Below are 13,129 nucleotides of genomic sequence, written 5' to 3' on the forward strand. Positions count from 1 at the left end.
ATATATATATAATTACATAATATAAATAATTATGTAATATATATAATTACAAAAAATCAATATTGAAAATTTTTTTAAAGCTATATTCGACGACTACACTTTTTTTTTAAAATTTAAATTACTTTACTTTTAAAAAGTTTTTTTTTTGCATCTGTTTTTATGTAAAATATATTGTAAGAAATAAAATTAAATGGCGTAAGTTATAAAAATTCAGTTGTGCAATTAGAGCGCGCATTTCGTTTATCTGAGAACATGAAAATCTTAAATTGCAACTAGATCAAAATTGTGACTAGAGAGGGCGACACTATAGTAAAACAAAACTTTCTATTTTTCCAAAAATCTTTGTTTGTTCTTTTTACTTTGTTTATTCGTTTACTTTTTTAACATTCAATTGTTTTTCTCGCTGTTCTGCCTTTCACTGAGATATCAGGTTAATGAGCAGCGAATTTGGGTTGTTTTGTTGGTATGGAGCAATATTCATAAAGTTCACATAGAAACTTAATGAGCAGTAAATTTCTCCGCTTTATTTTTAAAACATGAACAGAAATGAATCGTATTCCTATCAATGCTATTCATTAAAGATTAAGTGTCATTACCCGGAAATAATTGCCCTGCATCCTGTATTCCTTACATCGATGTTTTTTTCTTCGACGTTTCCCGGTGTTTTCATCGATGTTTCCCGGTATGCTCTTATCCTGTATTTCTTACATTGTTGTTTATAAGGCAACATTTAAAATGCTATTTTTCCATGCATTAATCCGGCATTTTTATACTGATAATTTTTTTTTTTTAAAGCGAATAGGTATCTGCCATGTATTTCGTTCACTGATATGTTTCGAATGTAAATTATGTGAAATTCGTAACCACTTTTATAAAAAAAAATATCGAAACTATTGACGAAAAACAAATGAATATAATAAAACAACATTTAATACGAAGCGTTGAAATGCATCTTGTTATTAGAAAACTATTATTTTAGTTTCGATTTTCAAATTCTGAAATTAAAAATAAATTCATTGGTACGTGTTTTAAGAAAAAGGTCAATATGCATTCGTTAAAATTCTCCTTTAACAAAAAGAAATAATTTATTTTATAACCGTCGTTGAACAGCCGACCCAATTTTATGGGTTTACTATCAATTTTATGGGTTTAATGTTCAACTTCGTAGTCTTGTAATTTTGAACCCAATCCAGAAGACAAGGGAACTCCTGGATCGACTATTGGGAGAAATTTGCCTTCGTGGTGGACTTTTTTGATGGGACTAACCCGCATTTGCGTTACATGGAGAGGAAGACCACGAGAATTTCCCACGGTTAGCCTGATGGCAAGGGGACTATAACCTATGATCTGTCTACCACTGAGGATATTTCACGTCAGCACTGTGGTCGGTGCGAGCCGGATGTGGAATTCGTATCGCCTGGGATTCGAATCCGGTTGGTTCGGCTCATTGGAAGGCGAACGCCCTATCCCTTGAGCCATCGCGGCTCAACAAAAGATATAGAAAAAAATCACTTCTTTAAGGGAATTCTTGGTTGGCACTGACAGGCTAGTGCTGCACGATTTTTGTTTGTAATCTTGCTGCCGGGGCTTAGCTATATCGCAAAAGTAATTCGATATTGTTTTTTCTTCCTCTTTTTTTAAAATCAGAATAAATATTTCGTTATTTTTTTTTCGAAATAAGGGCAGTGTTCTTTGTTATGTTCTGGTACTTCGATGGGCTGAACTGATTATTCTAACAAGTTGTTGTTGTTAATTTACGTCGCACTAGAGCTGCACAATGGGCTATTGGCAGGATGATCCGAAGACATGCCATCACAATTTTGATCCTCCGCGGAGGGGATGGCAGATGGCACCCCCGCTTCGGTAGCCCGACGACCTGCGCGCGAAGTCGAGCACTTTACGGTAGCACAGTTTAACGAGGACCAATACCGTACACCCTCGGTCCCTACGCTGACTGATCCAAGTGGTCACCCACCCGCACATTGACCGTAGCCAGTGATGCTTGACTTCGGTGTATTCTAACAAGAAGATGCTACCATTCAAAATGCGCGATATTCAAAACTGCTGGCGATAAAAATTTCGGTTATAAATTGGAAATAATCCATTTGAAAATATTTTAAATTTGATGAAAATGTGAAGTAAATGATATAAAATTGAAGAAAATATTACGAATTTAAGATTGATATGCTTCTATTACAGTTTCGAATACAGTTAGTTAATTTTAAGGATGCCTGAAACAGTATTTGAAAGTTGTTAAGTAAAAGTCAAAGAAATCTTTATGTTAGTAATTTTTCAGTTTTACTTTGGAGCAGTTCTTATGTGGTTACGTATTTATGCTCTTTTAATTTCGTGTTGTTAGTAAGTTAAAATTGACAATTGCAATTCTTCATTGTTCGAGCCAAACCAACACCTCCTAGATAAGAGCAGGCCTCAACACGGTTTACCATAAATATCCTTTAGTAGTCTAAACGTAATAACATATTTCGTATTTTCAACCACTGCGCAGATTAGTACCCCTAACGCAGTGTTTCCCAAAGTGTGATACGCGTACCCCCAGGGGTACGGGACCAGTTTAGCGGGGGTACACGTTCTTATGCGAAATAACTTGCAACAAACGAAAATTTCAAAAAATTTTATTTAAAAACGAAGCCAGTCATTAAAATTTACGATTACGATATTTTTCTATTGGCTATTTTTTGCAGAGTTAACAGTTAATAATGAGTGGTGTCAACAGCCAGTTATGATTTTTACCTTTTGTGCAATTTTTTATAGTAAAAAATACACTCATTTTTTATCAGTGGTACACAGCGTTACGAAAAATTTAGAAAGGGTACACAAAAGTCATAAGTTTGGGAAACACTGCCCTAACGAAATGTCATCTTTCTTATTTTTCATCTACTGCGCAGTTAACTTCGTTAAATCGGACTACTAAATTGATCCGTGCTGAGGCCTTCCTTCTTCTAGGAGGTGTTGGCCAAACACGGAAAAAAAAGAGCATGAATAGGTTGTTATTTAAAAGACGTTCATTTTTCATAAATACAAATGAAATGTTATTCTGAAATAATAATGGAAAAGACTAAATTTTTTCCAAAATAATTAAAAAAACAAATTAAAGTTGAATAAAAACAAAATATATATTATTTTTATTAAAGAAAACAAATCAAAATATCCCCCTTCTTGTTCCATCAAAAATTACTGTCAACTTATATTAAGAATTCATGATATTAAAAAGATTAAAATTATGTTTTATACTTTTAATGTGTGTACAAACAATGCAATATTCCAATCAAAAGAATCACGCAGTGCAAAAAATAATAAAACGATTTGAAACTCAGAATCTTGGTTCCCTTATGTTACTTAGTAATTTTGTATGTTTCTTTATATCACTGGACTTGAACAGCAAATCAAGAATCTTGGGTTTCTTAGTAATTCGCGATGTATACGCCATCTAGGGAGAAGAAAAGTTCTATGTTTTGACCCTCTCTCTTTCCCACTTCTCCCCCGCTTAGTTGGATGCGAATGTACTAGTAAGTTTTCCCTTACTATAATATTTTTCGCATTTAATTGTCAAAAATATTTTCTAAAATTTCCAGGACCTTTTCTTTTAAACACTATTCTAACGTAATTTTTTTTTTTATCTGTTTGAAAATCAAAACAGAAATTAACGTACTTCATTCTTCTATGACTTTCCATACGCTAATGGTGGAAGCATGCAAAGTGTTGCCGTAGGTTAAAAGTTCTGCTCCATCTGTAGCCCATTTCGATTGCCAATGAAAGTTTCTTTTTTAAAAGACAATTTTCAATAACTATTTATTATTTTTTAATTTAATAATGACAAAAAAGAATCGGGTTAAAAGGTTTTATTTTCCCTTTTTGAATGTCAAAATTTAAATTTTAACCGATTGAATAAATTCTGAGGCTCAAAAATTTGAAATAATCTTTGTTCTAAATTTTTATGTCCCAGAAATTACTCAACTTATTTCATCTATACTTTAGATTTTTTTATATTTAAAATGACGATGTTTACGAGTGTATAAAAATGAATAAATTAATGGTTTTAATCATCCAAAACATCTTGCATTAACATTGATTGCAATGATTACTAAATTTTTTTTTTTTTTTGTGTGTGAAATTTTATTTAGTTAAACGAATTTTGTTAAAAGGTGCAAAACATTTTTCGAATCGAGTACCTTTTTGAAAATTTGTCATAAAAAAAGTTATGTTCATTTAGAGCAAGTTCATTTTTGGGTGATTTCTAATTATAATTATGATCTGCAAACTAAACCAGGAAAACAAAATTTCGAGTCAGCGGAGAACTTTTAAACATCTATCTTAGATCACTGGCGGAAGCGTTTGTGAAGAGTAGATGAAAAAGCTCATATTATCGATCGAACAAACGAGTGAATGTTCTAGACAATAATGTAAAAAAAGATAACCATATTTATGCATAAATTTTGATACCTGTAACTGTGGTAGTTTAACATAAGCGAAAATATTGTAGCCCCCTAGCGAAAAGAAAACGGGAAAAAATTGTATGTTGTGTATAAAGTAAAAAATTTCCTCAATAGCCCATTGTGGGCCAGTCGAGGAGGTTAAAGCTTCGCAGCTTTGCAACTAACGGCATAATCGTGCCAATGTGGTTTCCATTGCTCACCGACTGCCTTTACTTCCGAAAAAAGCTGGTACCCATCGATCTGAAGTTGGATTGCCAAAAATCAAACGGTACGGTTCTGTATGCGATGTATCCAGACGAAAGAGAAACACTAACCGTTATTCATATTAGTTGTAAGGCTCAATAGGTGACAGCAATGCTTGAATTGCATTTTGTTGTTTCGCAATTTACCACAACTACATAGGTATTAGTAGGTTCGGTTGTACAGTGCGCAAAATAAAAAACCGACCACCCTGGATAACTTCTGTTCTAAGGCTCGGATCTTCACGGTCCAGGATTCACTCCCGTGGAGGTGACCTCAAATATGCTAATTAATTAGTGTAGACGATATTTCAAGTTACGAAATCAGACACAAAAACATACTTTTTCTGAGTAGTATACATATCTTTTTTTCAACGAATTCGGATTTCTGGCCACCAAAATATAGGGCGTTGTCGCTATTTGGGAAATATGGTCCCATTACTTTGGTCGAAGGGTCCAAAGTTTGGACCCTTTAATGTTAATATTATTTTTTGGATATTTCGCCATATCTCGAGAACTTTTAAACCGAATTGAAACGTTTTTGCACTCAATTATAAAGTTCTTTTATCTAAAGATAATTCCACGTAAGAAATAAATTTTAATAAATATTTATTATTTTTTATTATTTAATTTAATTTTAGTCGAAAAATTTTTGTATAATTTTTTTTAACATTATTTTAAAGAATATAATTTTGCAAGGGAAAATACAAAATTGTTGTGAAAGCGGTCGAATAGCGAAATCGAATCTTTAAAATACGCCTTTTTTTCATTTAAGAATTTTCCTAGATATGGCGAAATACGCAAAAAGTAAAATTAACATTAAAATGTCTAAACTTTGGACCGCTCTCTCGACCTAACTATTGAGACCATAATTCTCATATTGCGGCTACCCCTTATATTTTGGGGGTCAAAAATCTGAATCTGTGGAGAAGAAGGTATGTTTATTCAGAGAAAGTACGTTTTTGAGTCCGATTTCCTAATTTAAAATATCGTCGACAATAATTATTAGAATATTTGAGGTTCACCCCTTCGAATCATAAAGAATGAGTCCTAGAAAGTGAAGATCTGATCATTAGATCAAAAGTTATTAAGGGTGGTCCGTTTTTTTATTTTGGGCACTGTACACTATGGTTGTATACCAAAATGGAGGTAAGGATAAATTGAGGAACTGCAATAAAGTCTAGAATGCGTTACTACATATGGGTACTTGCAATAAAAATGAGATAACCACTCCCTTTTGTCAAGGTACATCACAGGCAGTTTGTTTTTGCTGGTTGGATCCTAGTCGATGGAAATAAATTTATGTTGTCCTAAACTCTAGGTCTTTCGAAAAAAATAAATAAATGCTAAATATAGATATTGTAAGTGTTTGCAAGGTGTGAATGAAATAAAGACACCACAAAGGAGTATAATAGTTGCATAGGTCTCTTTATTATACAGAACGTTTTTTGAGAACCAAATGGGATGAAGCTTTATGATTTCTTAACAAAATAGATGTAGGGTTTGCAACAGAAACAGTTCGCTAACATTGAAAGGAAGGCCACGGCGTTAGCATAGCAGCGTCAGCCAATCACATGGCTCGCTGTCTCTTTTTTTTTTCTTCTATGCACCATAAGTCTAACGGTCTGTTGTAAAATATGTAACAATTTATATATAAAAATGGAGCTTTTTTTTCAATATTTATTCTCTTAGTACTTAACGAACGTATGTACAAGATGGGTGAAAGTATTATATATAGTATTAGTTTTAAGTAAGGAAGCAGGCAGGAAAAGTGCAAAGTTTAAAGGTTTGCATCAAATATCAGCGCATGCACTGGAAGGCCCCTAAAGATGACCTGTGCAATGGCCCAGTCAAGGCGAATTGGTTCCCCGAGTCAACAAAATTAAAAATAACTTTCTTCGGGGGGAAAGTTTAAGAATAAAGTCAGCTAATATGCTAAATAATGAATATTTGTTTCTTATTATTTTTAATATGTTATTTCTCAGAGAGCGTGCAAGTAAAAACATGGCCGTTCATTATAAGAAGTCGGTGATTAGAAATATTATTATTATATCTATTTAAAGTTGGCTGAAGGAATTTCTCTTTGATTTTTTTCCCCTTTTATAATTTTCTCGGAATTTGCTTTCTTTTCAAAAAAATTTGAATTTTCTGCTGGTATGTGAAGAGTGTATTCAGAAAAGCATTTGGAGTTTGCTATGGTAGATAGCTGAGAGAGGAAACGGATTTATTTCATCGATTATGTATTGCACCTGGCGTTTTGAAAGCCATGAAAAATGCATAGTATGAAAAAATGCGTGGGGCAACACTTGTGCTCTACACGTGCCTACTTGTCTATAGCTTCTGATTTAGCTAGAAGTATTGCACCCACGCTGCGGCCAGCACCTAATAGTGGACCATATATATGTATGTATTCATATTTGTTTATGTATACAAACATATATACGTGTTAGTATATATTTGCATAGATTTATGTATAATATTTACACAATTTGAGAGCAGTTCAGTCAATCGGTCCGTCCACTCTTGCTTAGCAGGAGCGTAGGAAGAAGAAAAAAAAATCACAGCTATGCGCATTCCAGCAGTAGGTAGCACCCCCTTATGAGGACCACACGTAACTTATCACAGACCGTGGACTAGAGAAAAAATGTGACTCGTCCTGATATGGGGTTTGTTCTTCAGATTCCCTGAGTGTGGAAATCCACCATCCTTGCAGTCAGCCTCAATCGTCTTGTCTTCCACACAGACCCGGACCAGCTCTCGGATTGAATTAATTAATTATTTTTTGTTAAACTTTTCAATTAATTTTTATATATATTTTGTCAAGGCAACCTGGAACTGAACAAGGGTGAGTTTAGGATGGGGCTTTGATGAGGAACTGAAGATCGTCTCATGTCCCTTTTGTTTTTTATTGGATTCCGAACAGTGGCGTAGCTATGGCGGTTGCAGGCGGGTGCATTTTTTGCGCGTGTGGTAGTAACTAGAGCTTACTGGTACTTAATATGTGCATAGTCAGTATGGCATTGGGCCCCAAACTTTATTCCGACCTTCGTCCGAGATAGCTACGCCACTGTTGTTATTGTTGTCCCCCTGTAGTCTAGCAACCAAGGAGTTTCAGGCACTGTCTATAGACACACACAAGGCTCTGGCGGTAGAAAAATAAAAACCCAACGGCGAACTCGAATAAATTCGTAACTTTACATTATTTACACATCAGATGACTGGGGTCCTGCTCTCTTGGAGACATCGTCCCAGGAGGTGGTCTTCCTCTCTGGGGATTGCTCAGTGTTCAGAGATGAGTACAGGGCAGACGTGGAGGAGCTGATGTGGGCTGCCGTGGACGCTGGAAGGTGAGTTCCTTGTTGCAATTGTACGGCTGCCATTGCTGTCCCTCCTACCACGTCTCCCGGTGTATCCCATTCTTGAGAGGAAGGATCACCCTGTTCTGCGGAAAGGTGCCTGTTGAGGCGGACCATCCGGAGCCTTGGACGCTGAAAAAAATAGAATGTAAGCTCTTTCTTAGAAGATAATTAAGAATGATTTACAATAAAAAAATATGAATGCAATGAAATCAAGCTGTGTCCATCCTTAATATCGTTTGCTCTAATGATAGGATTTTCATGCACTAGGTGTCGATCTGAAGGCCTGGTTTCTTAGGACAGGTCGGAGTTATAAAACGCCAGTTTGAAGAGAGCGCTAACCTCTGATTGGTCATTTTGACAGCATACTTCATCAAACGCTCAGCTTGACCGACGACTGACGTTCAAATCAACTGCAGTCCGATTACAACGTGACGTTAACGACCGTAGCAATAGCGGGCAACATCCAACAGAGCTTTGGAATCAGTCAAGATTTTGATTTTAACATTAAATATAGCTTCTTCTTCTTCATTTAGCTAAGCTATAATGTATTTTTTCTTAACCAAAGTCATTATTTGCTCTCTAAAGCTCTGGTCGACAATAAGAAAATCAATACAAATTCAAAATAAATATTTGTTTGCGCTATTAACGCATGCGCAATGCGAGATAATGTCTGTTTTGGACCGACTGCTCAAGCTGAGCTAACAAAACAGTATTTTGTTGTCGTCAGCGGTACATCAGCGGTACGCCCAGAGAAGACGCTTCTCTTAAGAAACCAGGCTTCAAATGGTTGAAAAAGTTGACCTCAAATCTGATAATTAATTAGTGTCAACTATTAAATGAGTTACGGAATCAGATGTTAAAATGTACTACCTCTGAATGCAACTTTTTTGTTGTTGTTGACAGATTTGAATTTTTGACTTCCGATGTGTGGGGGCTAGGACTAATCTGGAAAATAGGATCCTCAATCTCCCCTGAATTTTTCTTAAGCGAATCGAAATTTTTTTTTGCATATAATTATAAATTTTTTTTCCAAATATGATTTCATGTAAAAAATAATGTTTAATTATTTACTACTTGATGTTATTTAACAATAGTCGAAGAAAATTTGAACTGTAAGTCATGCAAATTTTTACACTATTTTTAAACTATGTAACTTTAAATCACAAAATCCAAAATTTGAACGGAATGAGTCAAGTAGTTCTAGAGTAATTAAAATTCTAAAATATGGCTCTTTTGATACATGAAAAAAAGTGAACTTCAGATTTAAGGGTTCCAAACTTTTGACTACTGTCTAGTTTAATCCATTTGGACTTATATACTATTTTTGTTTACTTTACAAGGACTGTTTAGATCAGTGTAAAAATCAAGAGGAATGATTTTATCTCCTTTTCACATAAATATCAGTTGAAAATTTAATGTCCCTTTTCAGTTGATTACTTCTTATTTTTGGATTTTAATAAATTTTAAAAAATAAGCATCAAGTTGAAAATTTTTTTTAAAAATTTTGTAAAAGAAACCTTTTTTTCAAATAAGTTTTAATTCTTTCATACACTTAATCAGTCATCCACTTATTCTCTCGCAAATATATTTACTCTCATTGCTAACTAACTTCATTTTTCTCATTTCTCGCAATTGAAGATATCATTTGATAAAATAAACAAAAACATATGGGTTTAATAATAAGCATTTAACCAACCTTGTCCCAACTAAAATTAGCATTGCAAACTAATTAAATAAGCAATGAAGGCACAAAAAAAGCTTGGTATCTCTTTTTACGCTAACAGTGTGAATTGCTTTCATAGGGAGTAAAGAATTCAAAATTTTAAAGCAATTAAAAGCAATAATACTTCCAATGGAAAAAACGCACTTAGCAGCAGTGAATCTAATAGGAAATTGAAACAAATGAAACAATGAAAAAAACTGGATAAACATGATAACCAAAGCTGACGTCTTCAGGGGGTACCAGCTCCGGAAGTCATAAAAGCAAAACCTTTTCTATCGAGAGAGCAAGACGAAAGTCTAAAATTGCACTCTCTGTACCCCAATGGTCAGTCGTTTTAGTAATAGTTGCCGTATTATCGCGTTTTTAATTAATGATTAATGGTGAATGACCCTCTTTTTTCTTCCGATTATCTCACCCTAGAAAAGCAGTGATGTGCAAATCAGAAATCCAGTGATTATTTTCTTTATAGTGAAGACGCTTTAGAAAAGTGTTTCTATGAACCGAAAGAATGAGAAATTAATGTTAATTGAATTAAAAAAGTATTTAGCCACTTACTTAAGGGCTAATGCACCAGGAAAAATGCTTGATTGTGGTAAATATAGATTACCATGTGTTGGCTGTTATCAATATTCGATAGGGTCATTTCTCGTGATAAATGATACTGAATGAGGTTAATATTTATTTTAAAGAGTTCAACCCTGAAAATGTTCTTTCTTTATCAAGGTAAAGCCATCATAAATGGCTGCAAATAATAATAAAAAGAAATTTAATTAATTTTTACAGATATAATTGTGTAGTCACACGGCTTTCAGTTCCGTACATGATTGTGTAAGTGTTGATACTAATATCGATTGATTAATTATTGACTTTTTTTTTACAAACGTTATTCAGCTAGTCTGTGATAAAAAGAGAGGCGAAAATTTGTCCAACCTATTACTCATTAAAGTTTGTAAACATTCTAACAAATATATAAATAAAATTGCAAATTCCATTTGAAAAATAATAATTAGATTGCAATGTTAGTAGGATGTTAACTATACACTGTTTCTTTTTCACACTTTACGAATGCTACAATTTAAAATTTGGCAGCAGTATTTTTGATTCTCATTACTTTCAATTTCAAAATATGTAATAAAAAAAAAAGAAATTCGGATAACTGATACTGATATCGATTGATTAATTGTGGACTATCGGTAAAATTAATCAATCGATATATTATACCAATCGATATATATATATTACTATCGATCGATTAATTATTGAAGTTTCTTTAAGTAATTTCTTTAATATAAATTTCTTTTACCTCTAGAGGTTGTGAGGCACATCGTGTTGGCTGTTCATGCAGCCTCTCGCTGGCAGGTGTTGCAGGTACTGTTCTTGAACATTTCGCACTTTCTGTTTGTTCGTCCAGCTCTGAATCTTGAACAGTTGACAGAGGCTCCTGATCTTGATTCCTGAAATATTTTACAAAACTTATAGATGTTTTGACATCGTTAAAAGGCCATACCAGAAACTATTTATGGGCAAACTATTAAGTGAACTGAAATTTTAAAGGAACCTGTGCTTTGAAATTACCTTAACTAAATGAGCGAAATAGCGTCTAAAATTATGCCTCAGTTGACTAACCCGCGAAGTTATCAATCACAAATATAGAGCAATGCAAATGCCCAGTTAGGAAAGGTGCGAACGAACATGCGAAGGTAGATGCGAACGAACCCAGTTCACCGAACTCTTGTTCTGTGTGAACGATAGCATTGTGTAAAATTGAGATTGAGGAATTGTGTTTTTGAATGCACATTTGCATTTGATATTAAAAAACATTGCCTTATAATTAAGTTTTACACCACTTTCATTTCAGCAGCTAGTTTTATCATTTAAAAATAGATATAAGACTTAGAAACTTAAAAATATAAACATGAAATACTCCTGGAACAATATGAAGCATTTCATGTTTGTTTTTTAAAGTTTCTAAGTCTAAAAAAGGAAACTTTCTTAAGCTAAACTCATACAGTTAAACATAATCTCAGCAGAAAATAATATTTTATATCAAATGTTATTTATGGTTCATCGTCCACTGACTGGATCCGTTATTTAATGAAATAACGGATCTCATTCTTTAAAGGTAACGCATACATTTCACATAACTATATAATGTAAGATCTTGTGCGATCTTGTTAATATCATTTCTTCTTTTCATATTTTTGTTTTCTCACGGTCAAGGCAGTAAAAAAACATAGCTATATTATTACAATCACAGGATATTCCTTAACGTTCATTGTTTTTCTTTTATTTTGTTACCTCTTTTTCTTATCATATTGTTACTATTGCCATTGGAGAATAAGATTCAATTATGGATTCCGATGAAAATCAATTGCACATATTTTTCTGACAGGATAGCATTTTGCTGATTTCCTTTATTAGCATATACCTTCACAGTATCAATTAAGTATGATATTAATTTAATTGATGAATCATTCAAGATTTTTAAAAAGCTTCTCCCAATTGTTAATGAACTTTTTGTTGCACATTATTAAATAATTATTTCTAGTCCGACAAAAATTATATTCGCAAAAAATAAAACATTTAAGGAAGTAGAAAACGAAAGTAAATTATCATCTACAGCAGTGTTTCCCAAACTTATGACTTCTGTGTACCCTTTCTAAATTTTCCGTAACGCTTTGTACTACTAATAAAAAAATGAATGTATTTTTCACTATAAAAAAAACTGCACAAAAGTTAAAAATCACAACTGGCTGCTGACAACACTAATTATTAACTGTTAACTCTGCAAAAAATGGCCAATAGAAAAATACTTAATCGCAAATTTTCATGCCTAGTTTTGTTTTTAAATAAAATCTTTTGAAATTTTCATTTTTGCGAGATATTTCGCATAAGAACGCGTACCCCCGCTATACTGTTCTCGTACCCCTAGGGGTACGCGTACCACATTTTGGGAAACACTGATCTACAGAATGTTTCTCTCAGTTCTTTTATTTGACATTTGGAAGTTTTATTTGACTACTACAAGTAATGTAAAATCAGGGTTCCCACTCTATGATGAGATTGAAATTCAAGGACTTTCCAGGACTTTTCAAGGACCTCAACAAAATTTTCAAGGACCTTAATCTAAGACCAATTTTAAAAATTATTCTCTTCTATTTTACTAGAAGCAACAATGCTTGTTGTGGCAATAATTAATTTCAAATATAATACCTAAATGCTTTGCCTATATAGAGAGAAGAGAGTATATGTATTATGGACTAAAATTTATATTTTTTTAAAAACAACCCTACTGGTTTTACATATTAATTCACAAAATCATTTTCAGCACAATCTATAACTAATGGTAATGAG

At 33.3% G+C, this 13,129-nt stretch overlaps 1 protein-coding gene across 14 annotated transcripts in view; it reads right to left on the reverse strand.

The window, feature by feature from the left end:
* Positions 1-6,100: 6,100 nt before the first annotated feature.
* LOC107448675 (voltage-gated inwardly rectifying potassium channel KCNH6) overlaps positions 6,101-13,129 on the reverse strand; it is a 347,084-nt gene continuing 340,055 nt past the window's right edge. For all 14 annotated transcript variants that reach the window (XM_071184212.1, XM_071184214.1, XM_071184215.1 and 11 more), the window contains 2 exons: positions 11,079-11,229; positions 6,101-8,181 (listed from right to left, as the gene is read on the reverse strand). In XM_071184212.1, coding sequence (XP_071040313.1) covers positions 7,897-8,181; positions 11,079-11,229 — 436 coding nt within the window. In that variant the 3' untranslated portion in view covers positions 6,101-7,896. The remainder of the gene's footprint in view (positions 8,182-11,078; positions 11,230-13,129) is intronic.

This window comes from Parasteatoda tepidariorum, chromosome 8, assembly GCF_043381705.1.
Source record: "Parasteatoda tepidariorum isolate YZ-2023 chromosome 8, CAS_Ptep_4.0, whole genome shotgun sequence".
Classification (NCBI taxonomy): domain Eukaryota; kingdom Metazoa; phylum Arthropoda; class Arachnida; order Araneae; family Theridiidae; genus Parasteatoda; species Parasteatoda tepidariorum.